Source organism: Erythranthe guttata, chromosome 3 (assembly GCF_056151865.1).
Source record: "Erythranthe guttata isolate IM_541 chromosome 3, IM_541, whole genome shotgun sequence".
NCBI classification, from domain to species: Eukaryota; Viridiplantae; Streptophyta; class Magnoliopsida; order Lamiales; family Phrymaceae; genus Erythranthe; species Erythranthe guttata.
In genome coordinates, this window is record NC_142535.1 from 883,454 (window position 1) to 902,287 (window position 18,834).

General features: G+C 36.1%; 4 protein-coding genes across 4 annotated transcripts; 3 read left to right on the forward strand and 1 right to left on the reverse strand.

Moving 5' to 3' along the window:
• Positions 1-201: 201 nt before the first annotated feature.
• On the forward strand, positions 202-2,371 carry LOC105953648 (FKBP-like peptidyl-prolyl cis-trans isomerase family protein). The gene is made up of 6 exons (XM_012977322.2): positions 202-533; positions 1,126-1,196; positions 1,309-1,395; positions 1,497-1,646; positions 1,724-1,783; positions 2,109-2,371. Exons 1-6 carry the CDS (start codon positions 299-301, stop codon positions 2,169-2,171), a joined length of 666 nt encoding a protein of 221 aa, XP_012832776.2. The 5' UTR covers positions 202-298; the 3' UTR covers positions 2,172-2,371.
• A 476-nt stretch (positions 2,372-2,847) lies between these two features.
• On the forward strand, positions 2,848-8,657 carry LOC105953647 (Ribophorin I). Its single transcript, XM_012977321.2, has 10 exons — positions 2,848-3,221; positions 3,625-3,669; positions 3,908-4,542; positions 4,639-4,786; positions 4,863-5,039; positions 5,392-5,460; positions 5,551-5,640; positions 7,015-7,173; positions 7,290-7,514; positions 8,190-8,657. Exons 1-10 carry the CDS (start codon positions 3,117-3,119, stop codon positions 8,379-8,381), a joined length of 1,845 nt encoding a protein of 614 aa, XP_012832775.2. The 5' UTR covers positions 2,848-3,116; the 3' UTR covers positions 8,382-8,657.
• A 5,545-nt stretch (positions 8,658-14,202) lies between these two features.
• On the reverse strand, positions 14,203-16,089 carry LOC105953623 (uncharacterized). The gene is made up of 5 exons (XM_088815991.1): positions 16,063-16,089; positions 15,056-15,591; positions 14,758-14,928; positions 14,441-14,682; positions 14,203-14,312 (listed from the first exon to the last, which is right to left on the reverse strand). Exons 1-5 carry the CDS (start codon positions 16,087-16,089, stop codon positions 14,203-14,205), a joined length of 1,086 nt encoding a protein of 361 aa, XP_088672117.1.
• Positions 16,090-16,331: 242 nt separating this feature from the next.
• Positions 16,332-18,531, forward strand: LOC105953646 (outer envelope pore 21B-like protein). The gene is made up of 5 exons (XM_012977320.2): positions 16,332-16,576; positions 17,137-17,211; positions 17,668-17,820; positions 17,951-18,049; positions 18,196-18,531. The coding sequence occupies exons 1-5, from the start codon at positions 16,484-16,486 to the stop codon at positions 18,277-18,279; spliced, it is 504 nt and encodes a 167-aa protein (XP_012832774.1). The 5' UTR covers positions 16,332-16,483; the 3' UTR covers positions 18,280-18,531.
• Positions 18,532-18,834: the final 303 nt, after the last annotated feature.

Sequence of the window (18,834 nt, forward strand, 5' to 3'; positions counted from 1 at the left end):
CGACCCCCGATCATATGCTGGCTCCACCACTGTATTTTTTGGTAACGAAAAGGCTAATGCCAGAAATAAATCGCACAATACTTGTGTGGACACTAATACATATGCGTGTGATTATGTGCAAAATCTACGTGAAACAGTATCCGACATAATTTACCCAAGTGTAGATAAAAACTCATTTTGGTAATGAAAAGTGCTAATGCCAGAGAATTTTCGAACCCGCCAAACCATAAGAAAAAAAAAAAAGAAAATAGAAAAAGAAAAATATTATCTTTGGGCAGTTGATATTTCTGCAACGGCCATGGCTTCTTCTTGCATAACAACCACCTTTAAGAAATGTACAATACAAAATCCCCAATTTCGCCCAAATCCCCCAACCCCCAAAACCCTAACCCTAGCTCTTCCGCCATTGACGATTTCAAGAAGGTCCGCTGCAATTCTCATCCCATTAACCCTAATTGTACTTCCCCAAACATCGCTAGCTAGAGAGAGACGCAGCAGAAAGATCATCCCTCTCGAAGATTATCTCACTAGCCGTTAGTTTCTTCTCTTTTCAATCTCACCATTTTTTTTGTCAATTATTTAAGGTTTCTGATTTTTCCTAGCTATTATGTGTATGTAATGGGAATCAATTTGTGCATTTTGAAGTGTTATATATATATATATATATATATATATATATATATATATATATACACACATGTATGTAATATTTAAAAAAAGTTAATTCGGCAAGATTCGTAAATTAAGGTGGTGTTTGCAAAAGCTTTAGAAATAGATTATGAGTATTTTTCTGCACATAATCTGTTTTTAGTTGTTTGCCAAACAAGCTTTTGCTTCTATTAAAATAAGCTGTTTTAAGCTACATTTTAAGCTACAGTTTAAAAGAATCCATGTACCTACTTTTTCTGTTTTAGTTGATTTTTCAGTTAATTTGCAAACATCCCCAACTTTTAGAAATAAGCACTTAATTCCTCCAGCTTAACTCACAATCACTAACTTCTGCTTTTAAATAAGCTTTTGCAAACACCACCTAATTCGAGTTCTTGATCTTGATTTTTATCAATATATATTGCCAAATGTAGTGTTAGATGTATAACAGTGAAATGTCTGGATATTTTGAATCAGCTGACGGGCTTAAATATTACGATCTTATCGAAGGAAATGGTCCGATAGCCGAAAACGGAACAACTGCTCGGGTTCGTTTTACATTACGACAAATTGTGTTTTTATTATTCTATTTTTTTTTCCGTTACACTAAGAAAAAAAAAATCGTCTAGTTTGATAATCATGTGATGGAAGTACAAACAGGTGCATTTTGACTGTATATACCGTGGCATTACAGCTCTGTCGAGCCGGGAATCGAAGCTCTTGGCTGGAAATAGAAGCATTGCCCAGGTTTGTTTTAGATTTTAGCATTTTGTTCGGATTTAATTTTTAATAAACCTTAATTATAATAAAAATGTTGATAATGGAATTTTCTTGGACATTTTAAGTAGCCTTACGAGTTTCAAGTTGGAGCGATACCTGGAAAAGAGCGGAAACGGGAGTTTGTGGACAATCCAAATGGTTTGTTCTCTGCACAGGCTGCTCCGAAACCTCCCAAAGCTATGTACAAAATTACCGAGGGGATGAAAGTTGGCGGCAAGGTAATTAATTCTTTTTTTTTTTTTTTACCTTAACAAATCGTTTTTTTTTTTAAATTTATTTATTTTTTCTTTTTCAGAGGACTGTGATAATTCCTCCCGAGGCAGGGTATGGCCCGAAAGGAATGAATGAAATTCCGGTAATGCTTTTACGTACAGTACTCGTTGATTTATACTTTTTTTGTCGAAAGGATGTTTGGTTAGTCTAATAATTTTTCGGGCCGGCCCGAAATTGCAGAAAAATGACTTTAATTTTGTCTAATTGGGAGAATATTTATTTAACCAAACAATGCCCAAGCTTATTATCACTTAAGTTTTCCCTCACTCGAAATTTGTTTTAATTTTAGTTGAATATAACATACTTGAATTATTAACGAAAATCGGTTGATACACGTTTTGTATTCTACTATTGTATTTTATATTTTGCTGAGGTCATCTTGCATTTTTTTTTTCCGAACTTTGCAGCCAGGTGCAGAATTTGAACTAAATATCGAACTTTTGCAAGTAACACGACCTGAAGTCAAGTGATAAAGCTTCGTGTACAGAAGGAACCGTTTTCGTTTTTCACCATTACCTTCAAATTTTTTTGATTCATTTATGTTTTTTCTTTTGATACGTGTAATAAAACATTCCGCTGTTTGTATTTGTCGAAACTGATGGCTAACTGAAACTAAATCCACAGAAGAACAGATGATGCTTCATATATATACGGGGTAAATTACGGCCAACTCTTTGAGTTAAAGTTAAATTACGAAAAATTCCTCAATTTCGAGTAATTACATCCACACCCCTCAATTATGAATTTTCTTACACGTCCATCATTGTGGTGTCAAATTTAGTTGAATCTTCTAGATCATGTAGAATATTCTCCAGTTTGTACACGTTTTACCGCATTTGAGCTCCACATTTTGAAATAAGATGATCATAAGCTCGTAAATATCAGATTGTGATGCATCATACACTGTATTTTGCACAAAACGAGTACAAACTAGAGAACATTCAACGGAATCTAGAAGATTATGTTGAATTTGACATCATAAGGGTGGACGTGTAAGAAAATTCATAGTTGAAGGGGTGGTTGTAATTACTTAAAATTGAGGGATTTTTCGTAATTTGACCAATTTACCTATATATATATATTAAATTAAACTTAAAAAAAAGTTAAATTAAAAAAAATTAGTCAGAGGACCATAATGCAATGTTAAAAACTAAAGAAATTTATTTTTGCCAAATACTCATAAGTCATAATTATAAGACAAAATTCATAATTAAATGCAAAGCTTAATACAGACTTCAGAGAAAAAGAAATAAAACAAAAAAGAAATACAAAAAGCGTGTTTCAGAATTGAAATATCAAAAGGAAAATCGGGTTTACAAAAAGATCGGCTGAGAAATTAGTCCGAGTGGTCGCCTTCACTCCGCATTTTACTGTAATTTTTTCAGACCAAATTTCTAGAGAGAGAAACTGTAAAAATGAAGCGAATTCGATCAGATCTCTCGTTAGTGTTTATTTTCGCATTTTTTGTGCTTTTCTCGACTGGTTTCTCCGATCTCGTCGTCTCCAAACTCGATCGCCAGGTAAAATTCGTACTCTGATTTTCATTTTTTTTTTCAAAATTTTATGCTATTTGCTTTAGATTTCTGATGAATATTCGCAGTCGAAATAATTTGATTTTCTTGCTAGGGTTTTTAAAAATCTCGTTGAGTATTTTATTAGTTTGCAGTCTGTATACTAAATGCTCTGCTAAAACTCAGTGAAGTTAAAGATTGTTCTAGGGCCTCGTGTTTTAATTACAATTTTATTAGCTTATTCGTGTGAAAATTAAGGGGTAAATTACCAAGTGAACTATGCATTGAATTAATAGCAATAAAACATTGATAATTTGGAAATGTATTTCGTTGGGCTTCATATGGATTCGTTGCACCGTGATTTCATTATGTTTGGTTTCTGAAGTTATTTCGTTGTTGATTTTTGGTGCAGATTGATTTATCTTCACCGGTAGTACGGACCACAATATCTTTGAAGGTAATTTTTTCGGCCATTTTGATGTTATCTATCAATCTATATATATATATATATATATATATATATATATATATATATATATATATATATATATATATATATATATATGTGTGTGTGTGTGTGTGTGTGTGTGTGTGTGTGTGTGTGTGTGTGTGTGTGTGTGTGTGTGGGCTTATTTAAGTGACTGCTAAAGCTGATTATATTTTGATATTATTATTGTTCTTATATTCCAATCCAGATAGAAAACAATGGAGCTAATTCGGTATCGGAAATTTTGCTACCATTCCCTGAACATCAAGCAAAGAACTTTGCTTTCCTTTCAGCCAAAATCAGTGAAGGAAAAGGAAAGACGAAAGATTCCTCCGATAGCATTCCTGTTGCTATCGCAACTCCAGAAGGAATGCCACCAGCCATGACTTGGTATTCCGTTTCTTTACCCAAAGAACTGGTCAAGGGAGGAAGTTTGACTTTAGAAGTCAAAGCTGTATTTACTAATATTCTAAGGCCTTTCCCCGAGAAGGTAACTCAGGCTGATGTTCAGCTTGTTGCTTTCCAAGAGAGTGCACATTTTCTCTCTCCTTATCGAGTTAAGTTTCAGTCACTGGCTATTAAATTACCAGAACCGAAAATTGAATCTTACACGAAATTGGAGAATACCAAGTTTTCTGGTTCGGAATTAAAATATGGTCCCTATGAGAATCTTCCTCCATTTTCGTACTCAACAGTAGTAGTTCACTATGCGATTAATAAACCATTTGCTGTTGCTCAAGAGTTGGTACGTGAGATAGAGATCTCCCATTGGGGCAATGTGCAAATCACAGAACATTATAACCTCGTTCATGCAGGTGCAGAACTCACAGGGGAATTTTCAAGGTATATTTTTTTTTACCGTATTTCATATATGCTCGTGTTTATGTTATCTCTGTTGGATATAAAGGTTATATTTGTTCTTTCTATTGATTCTTGCAGGCTCGACTATCAGGCGCGACCTCATGTTAGAGGGGCGTCGGCATTAAGGAACCTTGTTGCTAAATTACCCGCAAGAGCTCATTCTATTTATTACAGGGATGAGATAGGAAATATTTCTACATCTAATGTGTGGAGTGATTCTGCAAAGGTACGTGTTGATTTTTTTTTTTGGGGGAATGATTTGATTTGGTTTGATATTGTGATGAGTATTCTGTTGAATGCAGACACTACTGGAAATTGAGCCTCGTTATCCAATGTTTGGTGGCTGGAAGACTGCTTTTACCATTGGGTATGGCTTGCCGCTTCGGGATTTCTTGTTCCAGTCTGAGGGGAAACGTTTTCTTAATATTACTTTCGGTTGTCCAATGAGTGATGTTGTTATTGAAAATCTCACTGTAAAGGTAATGGTTCTTACAATTCTCATTTCTCACATCGTGAATTTAAGGTATCGGATTGGATCCTATTCGTATGTAAATTTCTGTTTGGTTTGGATTGGGATGGGGGTGGTGGTATAGAAACCTTTGATTGAAGATAACTACTGTAATAGCTTACTATCTATATCTTTAGATACTCGGCACCCATTTGACTTATGAGAATACTTTCCTACTTGATGCTGCTATTGTTAATTGCCTAGGGGGATGTTTTTGCCTGCCTCTAGTATTTTATTATGTGAACAATTAATCTCGCTTTTTCTTTCTTTTTCGTGGTTGAAGATTTGCTACTGAAAATAACATATGGGTTCTGCAATTTCAGGTTGTTCTACCAGAGGGGTCGAAGGAATTTACCGCTTCTGTTCCATTTCCTGTCAAACAGTCTCAAGAGGTGTGATTAAACTCCATTTTAAATATTTGCATTTTTTCTCCAAATAACTGTGCTTCTGTTCTTACATATTGTTCTTGTGAGCTGGTGCAGATAAAATTTTCCCATCTGGATATTATTGGTAGACCAGTCATTGTATTAGAAAAGACAAATGCTGTGCCAGAACATAATCAACATTTTCAGGTAATTTCGCTGTATTTGTATCATTTTTATTTTTTCTTTTTGGTAAATCAGAAGTTATTTATTGTATGAGAAAACTGAAAAATATACCAGTAATTAGCAAGTAAAGAAAGTAAACTTCTCTTGTGACTGCATGAAGTAGTCTACTTCCACTCCAAATAAATAATTAATAACTCATGGAATCTGCACATGTAGTGATGCGGGTCATAGCTCATTGAATCTGAACATTCGTTGATTGGTGCTAGAACCAAAGTCATAAGATAAAAACAAATATGCTCTTCATCGTCTAGAAACTTCTCCACTTCTTTGGACATGTTTCTCTTTCAACTAAAAGGTTATATATCTAGCAAATGGAATGTTTTAGGTTTGCAAATAATCGCCCTCTACACAATTGAAAACTCGTGTTGGTTGCTCTTTTAGATAGATCGCGGATTTATTGCTTTGCTTGGGAACATTGTGTTTAACGTGGAGAGGCATTTTTAATGTTTAAGCTAAATGCTATTAGATGAACTGTGATAAGACTCCTTAAATGAAGCTTATATATGCTTTCAGGAATACATCGATCCTGTGGTAGCCTTGGTTTTCAAGTAGGAGGAGAAAAAAAAGGACAAATATCAGGACTATCGCAAATTTAAAAAAAGAAAACAAAAACAAAAGTAGATGCCAATATAATTGTTTGAATCATGAACTTCATCTTAGTCATATATTTTAATCACAGCATGGAATCTGATAATTAAAATAAATTGGACTAGTAAATCTGATACTATGTAACATCCTTTCTAAAGGATCATATCCTTTCTAATAACTTATGTTATTTGGGCGTCTTTCCCCATAATTTTTTTTTTCTAAATGTTAGAACGTTTTAGGCAATTCTTGCACAATGTTGTTACTTGGACCGGTCTGCCTTACCAAATGTACAAACATGTCAAAATCCTATTTATCATATCTCATCAACCACATGTCAATTTTATGTATTAATTTTCTTTTATTAAATTGTTTAAGTGCCATCCTAATTGATGTTTCTTGGATGAAAGATGACTTCAGCTGTTAACTTTCTCTAATTAAGTAGGTTAGCATTTCTTCTTGTACTTCATCATAAAATAACTCGTTTTAAAATATTGAAGATTATACCCTCCCCTAAAACCATGTAGTCTATACGCCCATGAGTAAATGCTCTGTTTCTTTCTGGATGCTCGGAAAATCTCAACTCTCAATTCTCGGTCCTAATGTGGATACTTTCTCTTAAAAAGCTTTGTATAATGAAATCTCAATTCTCAACTCTCAGCCACTATATTTGCTGATTAATTTAAATGGATTGTGCTTATATATTATTGTTCTTTTTGTACAATAAAGCCCATATATCTGTTTTTCCCCCAGGTCTACTACAAATTCAGCAATCTTTCCCTCCTTAGCGAGCCGTCAATGTTGATTTTCGGGTTTTTTCTGTTTTTTGTTGCATGTGTAGTATATACACATGCAGACTTCACAATCTCAAAGACTTCACCTTCTTATTTAGCAAAGCTTCAGTGGGATGAGGTATTTAGATATTCTTCCTCCCTCATTTTAGTTCACGGATTGAAATTGACCATTCATTTTATCGTTAAAAAAAAAAAAAAAAACATTCACGATAATGTATGTATCAACTTTTACAGGTCCAAACTACAATTCAGCAGTTCCTAAATATCATGAACCGTTGTTTGATTCTTCATGACAAGCTAGAAGCATCGTTGCGTGATCTTTCAAGAACCGGTGATGTGCAGGCCTGCAAAGCCGCACGCAAATCTGCCGACAGTTTGCTTAAGGAGCTGCCGAAGGAGTTGAAACCCTTGTTGTCATTCTTGCAATCTTCTCCACAAGCAGTTCAGATAACTCCCAAGGTTCGCATTCTGATTCTATTCGTTTGATTCCATTCATTAATTTGCTCGAAGGGTTTCGATTATTAATCCACCTCCAGTTATTGGTTACGTCTTTGGATGGAATAAGTGTCTGCAATTTTTCAATGTGAGAATCGAATAAATATTGACCTATTTAGAAATGAAACACTCTTATATTACCTTCGCATGGGAAAAATAGAAGCCGGATTACAATTCTCATATATTATATGCTAGCAAAAAATATCGGGAAAATTACAGTTTTCATCCCTCAAGTTTGGTCCAATGTCACATTTGGTCTCCCATGTTCACAAAAAACACATTTGGTCCTTCATGTTTCAAAAATTCAACACTTTAAATCATTTCCGTCAATTTTCTGTTGAAACTAACGGAGTCAAACGTGTTCCCATCGCTACATTAACTGACGGACTAACGGTAAATTGACGGAAATGATCAAAAGTGACAAATTATTGAAACATGAGGGATGAAATGTGTTTTTTGTGAACATGGGGGACCAAATGTGAAATCGTTGCAAACTTGAGGGATGAAAACTGTAAATTTCCCAAAAAATATATGTCGACATTCGAAATTATAAGCAAGCACTCTGAGATGCATCCCCGCCGTGGTAGTGAATTTCCCATTTTACCATCTTATTTTGCTTTTATCGGGTTTTTAACGTAGGTGGAAGAATTGATAACAAAGGAGAGGGAGTTGCAAGAAAAGCTGATGTTGAAACACTCCACAGTCGTAGAGGCTTTTGAGAAGAAATCCGGTGCTCGAGATATCGACAGTCGCGTGGCTGCAGTTCAGCAGAAAATTACACTCTTGAGGCAGGAAGTCGACGATCTTCTTGAAGTGATAGACGAGATATAAATGTTAGGGTAAAAAAACAATTCTAGGTACCGGAGTTTTTTTCGACTTTAGATTATTTTGTCGAAAATTGTTGTTTTGACTTTGAAATATAGATTTGTTCAGTTTTGGACCTAAAATGAATACGGATTCTAGAATATGACAAATACGAGACTTAGGATCATCATCTGCCTTGGTATTATCATTTTTTACTCTTGGTTTGTTTACGGTAAGTCGAACTAAAAAAGAATTGGTTCACTCTTTGATTTTTATTCTACGAATCATTGAAATATTCGATCATTTATCCGACTAGGGTAATTCAATAGGTTACCATTTTACCTCGTATATTTTTTTTAAAATTTTGCGCTTTGCCCCCTAAAAAAAAATTAGTTGCACGTTCGCACCTGAACAGATTATTTTGTGATTGATTGCCGTATGCATATCACCTATTTTCTTGCTGTTTTGGCCGGAATTCAAAATATGTGCATTGAACGTGACGCTTGTAAGGGCATAACTGTCATTCAAATCTGAATTACCCTAAAAGAACCGTTTAATGTCATATGATATTTGTCTCTAATGTCGAAACTAACTTGTGTTTCTGAAAATCATTGTTACTATGGTGGTGTTTGCAGATGCTTTTCGAAAGTGATTATGAACTTTTTAACGAAAAAAATTAATTTTGAAAAAAAAAAACTCATAATCACTTTGAAAAAACGTTTGCAAACAACAACCTATTGCTATGTAAGATAAGTTTACAAACTAATATTTTGGTCAGTTGTTCACTTCCATAAATCCGGAAACAGATGAGATAGACGAGGTTATGCAGCACATTGAGGCTAGGGTTTCGGAGGAAGCGAGACGTGATCTTTCTAAGCCTTTCACTGAAGTCGAGGTAACTCATGCTTTGTCTCAAATGGCCCCACTTAAATCTCCTGGCCCCGATGGCCTTCCAGTTATTTTCTTCACTAGATATTGGCATATTATAGGTTCTGATGTTATCTCGTGTGTTCTTGATTTTTTAAACCATAAAAAACTCCCACGTGATCTTAATTCAACTTTTATTGTTCTTATCCCTAAAATTCCCAAACCGGAAAAAATGGCAGATTACCGCCCCATTAGTCTTTGTAATGTCATTTATAAACTCGGCTCTAAAACTCTAGCTAATCGGCTTAAACCTTTTTTGGATGAGATTATTGGCCCAACCCAGTCTGCTTTTGTCCCTAGGCGGCTCATAACAGATAATGTCTTAGTTGCTTATGAGTTGAATCACTTTATTAAAGCGAACTCTAATCGTAAAACTAATTACATGGCAATTAAACTTGACATCAGTAAAGCATACGATCGGATTGAATGGATGTTCTTAAGAAAAGTTCTTTGTCGATTTGGGCTTCCTCATTCTTTTGTTGAGCTAGTTATGATGTGTGTTTCTAGTGTTTCATATTCTTTTCTATTTAATGGTTCTCAATTTGGGTATTTGCAGCCAGCCCGGGGTCTTCGTCAAGGAGACCCCCTTTCTCCATATCTTTTCATTTGCTGTGCAGAAGTGTTGATCGCGATGATCCAGACCGCTAGTCGAAGTGGGGCGATTCAAGGCATTAAGGTTGCCCCATTAGCTCCAGTGGTGTCTAACCTCTGTTTTGCGGATGATACATTCGTATTTTGCCAGGCGACTGAATCCTCTGCGACCTCTTTGAAAAATATCCTGGCAAAATATGCGAGAACGTCGGGCCAGGAAATTAACCTCCAGAAATCCACGATGTGCTTTTGCCCATCGACTTTACCAGACAAGAAAGAGGTACTTCATCATATTCTTGGATTTCAAGTTGTAGAACGACACGAGAAATACCTTGGGATGCCAGTGACAATGGGAAAAACGAGAAAAGAGATTTTCAGCTTCCTTAGAGATCGGATTTGGACAAAAATAAAAGGGTGGAGCGCCAAACAGCTATCCAAGGCAGGGAAAGAGGTGCTTATCAAAGCTATTCTGCAAGCTATCCCGTCCTACATTATGAGCTGCTTCATGCTACCAATTGGCCTGATTCGTGAGTTCGAGGCGGCGATTCGAAGATATTGGTGGGGGAAAGGTGACGACCGGGGAATGGCGTGGGTTAAATGGGATGTGATGTGCAGATCCAAAACTGATGGTGGGCTGGGATTTCGGGATTTGGTGTGCTTTAATAAGGCTTTAGTTGCAAAGCAAGCTTGGCGTATTTTCACTCAGCCAAACCTTTTGCTCTCGCAAATTTTTCGAGCAAGATATTTTTCGAATGGGAGTTTGTTTACGGCTGACCTTGGCAACCGACCGTCGGCAACATGGCGAAGTATTTGGATGGCTAGGGAAGCGATGGCTTTGGGTATTCGGAAAAGAATCGGCGATGGGAAAACAACCTCCATTTGGGCAGACCCTTGGTTAGCTGAGGATGGGAGTCGTAAGATTCTCACACCTCGACCAAAGTTCTCCTCATTTCCGGATAGGGTTTCAGACCTTATTGACCAGGGTTCGAGAACGTGGGATTTGGAGTTACTCGACCAATGGTTCTGGCCTTTCGATAAAGAACGGATTTTGGCGCTTCCAATTGGTAACTTGGTAGTGGCAGACAGATGGATGTGGCATGGAACTAAAGATGGGAAGTTTTCAGTTAAATCTTGCTATCACATGCTTGTCACAAGGAAGCCGGCAATAATGGCTGGTGGCGGAGCTGCTAGTGGAACGACGAGCCAAAGGTGGAAACTTGTGTGGAATCTCCCGATACCCCCGAAAGCCAAAATTTTTCTTTGGCGATTCTGCTCAAATATATTGCCCACGAAAGTCGAACTTTTTCGTCGGAAAATTATGGCAGAACCTTTTTGTCCAGAGGGATGCGGTGTCGAGGAAACGAGCTTGCATGCCTTGATTTCTTGCTGCAGAATCAAGGCTATTTGGAGACGCCCACCTTTTGATATTATTGAAGACACTAATCCAACGACGAGCTGGCTATGGATAGAATTATTGCATAAAAAATTGGAGCCGACAGAGTTTAGCTTAGCGGTGATGGTGATGTGGAAGATTTGGGAATTACGGAATAAGAAACTTCATGGAGAGAAAGATATTTTGCTGGGTGATCTTGTGAATTGGTGCAGGACTTACCTCTCGATGTTCCAACAGATATGTACCAAGGACTTACATGGTATAATACCCTTCCACCCGGCTTCTTGGAAACCGCCTGAGTTCGGCTGTGTGAAAGTAAATTTCGACGTAGCTTTTCCACGGGGTGGAAATCACTATGTCATGGCAAATATTGCTAGAGATTACAATGGGAAATGTCTATGGTGGAGTACTAAGAAGATTCTAGGTCGTCCACTACCTATCGAGGGCGAGGCACATGCTGCATTGTTTGCATTAGTGAAGGCCAAAAATATGAGTGTGGCAACGGTAGTGATCGAAGGAGATAATCTTCAAGTTATCAACACCCTGCAGGATATATCCCAATCGCATACCTCTTATGGAGCGTTTGTCGAAGAAGGCCATCGTATTGCTAGATATTTTAATTCTTGTTCATTTTCTTTTGTTAAGCGTTCGGGCAATATGCTTGCCCACGCTCTGGCAACAAACTATGACTCGAGCTGTAATGAGGGCCTTGTTTTGCCTTCGGATTTGGCTAGTATAGCCTAATAAAATCGCGTTTTTTCCTCAAAAAAAAAAAAAAAAAGAATGGATACGATGGATCGAATTGGAATTACTAATTACATAACAATTTTAATTGATTTCGGAAGTAAAAAAGTTAAATTCAATTCTTGTTCGAAAATTGATTTTTTTTTGGATTGGAATAGGTGGAAATTCAAAGATGTTTTTTCTTTATTCAAAATTCAAAAATTTCCGAATTACTTTTTGAAGATTAAAATTGGATCGAAAATTGAATTCTCATACATGATTCTAATTAGATATTTGTGCTTCAATAATTAATTACGTCGTACATAAAAGTTTTTTAGATTATCCAACTTTATGAACTTTATTTTTTATTTTTTTTGTAATTATAATTGTAGAAATAAATAATTAAAACTGAAATGCTATTCATAGTGCAACTTTTACCGCCTTGTAGTGCGATTTATTTCATTTGTAACTTTCCTTACAAAAAAACAAATTCGCCCGATATTTCGTGTATTATTACACAAAATCCACTCAATAATTTTGTGTATTTTTACACGAAATATAAGTGTTTATTGTTATAGAACACGAAGGACGAAACTGTTGGATTGAAAAAAATCACCTATTTCGTGACAAACCCCACGAAATAGTACATTATATTTTGTGGATTTTTCCACGAAATTATACCTTACAATTCGTAGATTTTTCCACGGAATATAATGTATGTTTCGTGAAATTCAGTACGAAATTCCTAATTGATTTATTTTTTAATTAACCAATTTATTTCAGACACTCAAATTGACCTAAAAATTCAAATACAAATTGAACTAGAATTCAAATACAACTACAAATTGATCTAAATTTCACATACAAATACAAATTCAACTAGATTTCAGATACGACTACAAATTGATCTAAAATTCAAATACAAATACAAATTGAACTAGAATTCAAATACAACTACAAATTGAACTAACGTCCAGACTTTAATTGTTCGTACAAGAGTAGTCGGGGTTTGTACATTTTGAGTAACTGCCTCAGGTTTTTAGCTCTATGGTCTACCCATGCCGGATGGATTGGTGGTAGAGGACTATTTTGCGACCAAATTAACAAACATGAAATGATAGTTGTGCAATGTCACAACAATCATACATGATAAGTGACCACTGTCAAACATAAGAAGGTAAGTCATACTCCCTAGTTGAGTCAAAAGTACCAGTAATGCACTGTATCTGGTAGCAATGCCCAATCCCATTTCATTCATGTACATCCAATAAGCTTGTGGACAAGGCCCTGAGGTCTAGTTACACTTGCGTATGACCTCAACGTATCCGGTACTGCCAAACATCGCCGTGTACACATTAGCATGCTCGTATAACTCAATAAGCAACTCCCCTCTCACTTGCAACCATCTTTCTTGATCCCCGTACACGGCTTTAGCAACACACCGGTACCCACAGTTGCCATCCGCCATCACGTTAACATAATCTTGAATAAGACGGACCATAAATCTGGGCACGAAAGAATAAAAGTCGATTCCTTCATGTGCAGGTATTGCAGGGGTAGCAGATTCTTGTGTGGGAATACGAGAACCACGACATTTCATCTTCGATTGAGGCGTTCCATCAGTGCTTCTCTCAACCTTTGCTTTAGGAATCTTTGCATCAGATGAGGTTTGGCGAACCTTGGAACCACAAGACGACTTAATTGTCTCCTCATCAATATGATATTGCCATCCGGAAGGGTCTCTCTTTGTCGAGTTATTCTTTGGTCGTCCTTTGGTCTTAACAAATGATGGCTCGGACAGATGCGACGTAGACGGATAAACAATGTCATGCAATGAGGCAACGGCATTTATCTTGCTCGTGTAGTTCATCTTCTTCAAATTGCAATTCAGGTCATCAATATGTCTATCCACAATCTCCTCGCGGTTTACTTGATACTCAGGTAGCTCCGAAGGCTCAACTGCCATGGTACTCCAGAATGGATGCAAGTCTGAAATGACGAACGTGTCATTATCTTCCATTTTCTGCACAATTTTGCACGCGCATGGGAGCCCATGAGTATTCCAAAGATAGTGTGTGTAAATACTCGGATCTTGCTTCGCCGGGGACTCTATCTCTTGATCCAATTTCTCTAATGCCAGATGCGCGTAACATAACAAATCAAACCCTGAAAACACGGCCATGCTGCAGTATGCTTCCTTATCTTGGATGATAATCAAAAATCGCACTTCAGCTGACTAATTTGGATATAAACTTGGTCCCGAAGTTTGCCTTGCACGTTATCCGGACCTCCGGTCGAAGCATTTAACCAACCTACTCTCCACCCTATCCAATTACAAGAACAATCAAAGCATGCAACGACAATCAAATTACAAAATAAATATTATTTTTATATAATATATTTTATCATTTAAATAACTAAAACATGTAATACATGTTGGTGCTCGTGTTACCAAAATGATACACATTGCGAGTATAGGCTCGAACAAACTTCTCCTTGTATATCAACCACGTATCATTCAAATACTGTATCAGTCTAGGATATCCTGCATACTGTCCAACAATTTCATTGTAATTGTAATGATACTCTTCTTCGGTTTCTGATTTCACCAGCTTAGCCCACAGCCCACATCGAAATATTAGACCTTGATCTTTGTTGCCTCCCATAAATTTCATCGCATTTGTCTCGACATTTCTGTTTATATGGAATATACACAACATATGATAAAAAAATGGGAAGACATTTGGCAGTGATTTCAAAAGACCCAACTCTCTGTCTGTCAAGATCGCATCAGGTTCGACACCATCTAGCAACTCTTTCAAACAATTCAAAGTCCACTCGTAGGTGTCTGCATCTTCATGCGAGATAAATGCAACAACAATTGTAAAATTCCTCCCAACTGGAGTTATCCCAATTATTTCCAAAAGAGACATTCCATATCTACAACAATGTTGTTTTTACATATTTAAACAATACAATACATTAAAACACAATAATCATAATTTAAACGATCGTAATTTTTACTTACTTATTGATTTTGTATGTGCAGTGCATCAATATAACATACGGGAACAGCCGTAGTAACTTAATAGATTCGGGACATGCAAACATAATATATGTAATCGTGTTGCTCGTTTCACTATCGACGCGATGCCAATATCGATACTCGCCTTGTTGAAAGTTATGCATCATAAACTGAATAACAGTCATGCCCTTCATTTCCTCAGATTTAATCTTGGCCAACTCATTGTAAACATGCTTCATAGAGGGTTGTATCGTCGGATCATCTTTCCTCAATCTATCCATGATTAACATTGGATTCACGTGACAATTTTGCAATTCTTTAATTCTTGCTTTCTGTTGTGGAGTTATACGACTAGTCGTACCTTGTCCGTGAGGAAACAAAGCCGGATGATGAGTATGTCTGCCATCGCTGACAGTCAACCGCCATAATTCATCAAACCTTGACTTTTTGCCAATCAATTTGAACGGACAACCATATTTTTTTGTTCCAGTATTTCTAGGATCTTCCAAATCGATATTCGTTTGTCGGCCATGTCCGTATTTGTCACACGTCAAGTACTGTTCATTCTCCCTTCTAGACTAACAAATCAAACAGTGACAATGACTAACTGTAGTTGCTTTGGCCCACTTGATTAATTCTTCCCTACTATCGAACACAATATCAACTTGGAAGAAGTGAGAGAAATCTTCATATTCATTTTGATCCAAAAGCGAGGGATCAAAATACAAATTGTCTTCATATGGCTGCATGAATAAAAAAAAAAGTTAGATACTTGCGCAAAAAAAAAAAAAAACAAAAAAAAGTTAATGTATACATTTCGTGTACGTAGTAATGTACAAAATGAATGCTAAAACAGTTTATTGCCGTTTCGTGTGCTTTTACACGAAATAATAGCTACAATTTCGTAGTATTTTATACGAAATTACTGGAAAACACGAATATGGTGTTAATTTCGTGCAAAACACCACGAAACGACTTGAATAATTTCGTGATATTCTACACGAAACGACTGAAAATCAAAAAAATCACACTAAAACGTAATTTTTTACCTCATTTACGAGATCGATATTGGCCATCTTGATAATCGTTGAGTTTCAACTGATTTCTACGAAAACAAATCACGATCTACAAAAGTCGAAATATTTGGAAGTTGAGAGGATTTTGTAAAAGGTTAAAGTGTTTTTTGACAATGAATTAATTCACACTGTAGCTGGAAAAAAATGTACTACTACTAAATTCAATTATCCAAGTAATCACCGGGCAAACCCGACCCGCAAAGCAATGACCCTTTAAATACGAGAAAATGAGTCCCTATAAAACGATAAAATCTCGTCACTCCCAAAGGCCCCGGCAGATTTGCCGGCATATCCCTATCTTCTTCTTCTTCTTCATCTGTAACTAGGGTTTCGTATTTCAACTCAACTCCTAAACCCTAATTACTGTACGGTGAATTTAATTCTCTCACAGAAGATGGAAACCTCTCTCAGGTACGGCGGCGATTCCAAGTCTCTTTGCATCCGCGCCAAAGAAAAATTGCCCGTCGGCGACAATATTATCTGGGAGGTATTTTTCAGTCCTTTTCGCCGCCCAATTTTAATATTTTTTATTTTTTTTGCTACAATAGATGGATTTGTGTGTAGATGGACGGCGGAGATACGCCGGCGCAATAAACCCTGTGTAGTAGCTATATCAATTTCAATTATATGTGTGTGTGTGTGTGTGTGTGTGTGTGTGTGTGTGTGTGTGTGTGTGTGTGTGTGTGTGTGTGTGCAAAATGCCTTTTGTGTTTGATTTTGGTTTCATGTATGAATATCAAATGTTGTGTATCTTTGCATCGCATTTGCAATAAATAAAAAAAAAAGGGGTTGGTTCAATTTGTTGTTAACTTCAGAAGAACTAATGCAATGTGGAATCGAGCAAATCGGGTTCTTGTTTCTCAATTGTGTTGCAGGAGTGAGTGATTTATCAATTTTAACTTAGGCTCAGATTTTGTTTGTTAACGAGTTTTTTTTTTTCCGGTTTCGTAATATTGCCTGTTCGGCTATATTCATCTGATGTTCTTTTATTTTATGCTGACATTAATCTCGAACTTCTAATTCATGTGTTTGTATTCGAATTGGCAGTCTCATGCAGAGCTAGACACGAAAGCTGGAGCTCCGACCTTTCTAAGTTCAATGTTGAGATTCTACTATCCCGATGTACGTGCCTTTGATTTAAATTAATTTCAATTAATTACCGCTTCTTCTAATTTGATAATGGAGACTATGATACAAAAATAAAGAATTTTCGCGTCCGGTTTTAGTGATTGTTTTGAAGCTAAATCTCCAAAAATGTGACAAATGTACCACCTATAGATTAAAGGATTTTCGCAATCTGTACGTGGTTGTAATTTGAGAATTGGGTATGCGAAATCCAATTGTCAGGAAAATTTACGTTTAATCTTCGGAAAGTTTTTATAAAAATTCTTCGTTTTTTTTCCTTCCCAAAGTTAATATTGGTTTTTGTTTTGAAAAAAGAAAAGAAAATTATCATCCCCTCTCTGTGCATGATTTGGCAAACGAGACATAACGAAGCTGTTTCCTCCGATTATTTCAATCTTTATTTCTAAGTCTCGGAGGCAAATAATTTATTTGCACGTATTATGACTTATATAGCTATCAACAAGCCTTGGGGTGGGAGCTCAATACAATAAGAATCGTAAGATACACTATCACGTACGTGGAAAACATGCGTTTCCAGTAACTTCTGATCGATTGATAAGCTTTAACATCAAGGGACGATGTAATACCGATGAGGAATTTAAAAAGGTTAGTCTTTCTTTCGTTTCTCCAATGTTCTTTTATAAACTATTTATTGATTCTTGTAGTTATTGTATTGCTACGTGTTTTAGAACACTTAGATGCGAACTTGAACATCTTTTTACACTGTCTGAAACAGGTGAGTTACACTGGTGCTGCTGAACTTGTTTGCAACATATTCAATGTGAAAAAAGACCAGGATTTACGGGTCAAGCTTGGATACGACCTTATGCAGAAGGTACGTTGACACTCAATTTGTCTTTACCATCAATTTATTTATTTATTTATGATAAAGGATAAATATATATCTGCACTTATCTTTTGTTAATTGTGGAAAATATTTGTATTTATGTAATTTCTCGGCTAAGTATAGATTTTTTTCAGTTGCCATATTTGCAGGTTCGGGAAAATAATTGGACCTTCAATGCGGATGGAAACTGCAAATGGAATGTGAGATACGATCTGTGAGATCGGCCCGGCTCGACTTTCAAAATTATTGTTTGGGAATGAGATAGTTAAGCATAGGATTATTTTTCCCCATAATTTTATTTAGGTTATGCTCTGCCATTTTCTTGAGGTTTATTAAATCTTTAAATAGTGTCCTCAAGATTATTTTTTTTTCCTAGCAAGGACATCTTTGAACATGACTCTATTATTATTATGTATTTAATTATTTAAAACAATTTTATGAGAAATTGATCGTGACCAAAAAATAATAAATTAGTTAAAAAAAATATATAATAAATTAGGCTGCATCGAGTTGAACCGGTCAAATCGTGACCGAGTTGGTCGTCTGTTCCATGTGCAGTCCTGTTCTGAAAATATTGGTTTCAATGTAGTGAATACATATTTATGACTTGATAATTCAATTTTGTGATTAAATTTCGTAGTTTTCAAGTGTTTTCGCCATAAACTACAGCAGTCAAGCGTCGAAATATTTCCGGCTCGGGACTAACCTCTACCTGTACCCGGAAATCGGCAATTTTTGATCTGTGACCGTGGGCTAAATTAAGACATATATTT

Bases quoted from the DNA above. Each gene is read 5' to 3' on its own strand.
- LOC105953646 (XM_012977320.2), top strand. From the start codon at position 16,484: ATGGAAACCTCTCTCAGGTACGGCGGCGATTCCAAGTCTCTTTGCATC. The intron at 16,577-17,136 runs GTATTTTTCAGT...TCGAATTGGCAG, and splicing joins GCGACAATATTATCTGGGAG to TCTCATGCAGAGCTAGACAC. The intron at 18,050-18,195 runs GTACGTTGACAC...GATTTTTTTCAG, and splicing joins GATACGACCTTATGCAGAAG to TTGCCATATTTGCAGGTTCG.
- LOC105953647 (XM_012977321.2), top strand. From the start codon at position 3,117: ATGAAGCGAATTCGATCAGATCTCTCGTTAGTGTTTATTTTCGCATTT. The intron at 3,222-3,624 runs GTAAAATTCGTA...TTTTTGGTGCAG, and splicing joins TCTCCAAACTCGATCGCCAG to ATTGATTTATCTTCACCGGT. The intron at 5,040-5,391 runs GTAATGGTTCTT...CTGCAATTTCAG, and splicing joins TTGAAAATCTCACTGTAAAG to GTTGTTCTACCAGAGGGGTC.
- LOC105953648 (XM_012977322.2), top strand. From the start codon at position 299: ATGGCTTCTTCTTGCATAACAACCACCTTTAAGAAATGTACAATACAA. The intron at 1,197-1,308 runs GTTCGTTTTACA...AAGTACAAACAG, and splicing joins AAAACGGAACAACTGCTCGG to GTGCATTTTGACTGTATATA. The intron at 1,396-1,496 runs GTTTGTTTTAGA...CATTTTAAGTAG, and splicing joins GAAATAGAAGCATTGCCCAG to CCTTACGAGTTTCAAGTTGG.
- LOC105953623 (XM_088815991.1), bottom strand. From the start codon at position 16,089: ATGGCCAATATCGATCTCGTAAATGAG. The intron at 15,592-16,062 runs GTAAAAAATTAC...TTGATTTGTTAG, and splicing joins ATATCGATCTCGTAAATGAG to TCTAGAAGGGAGAATGAACA. The intron at 14,313-14,440 runs GTAACACGAGCA...GTAATTGGATAG, and splicing joins TCGCAATGTGTATCATTTTG to GGTGGAGAGTAGGTTGGTTA.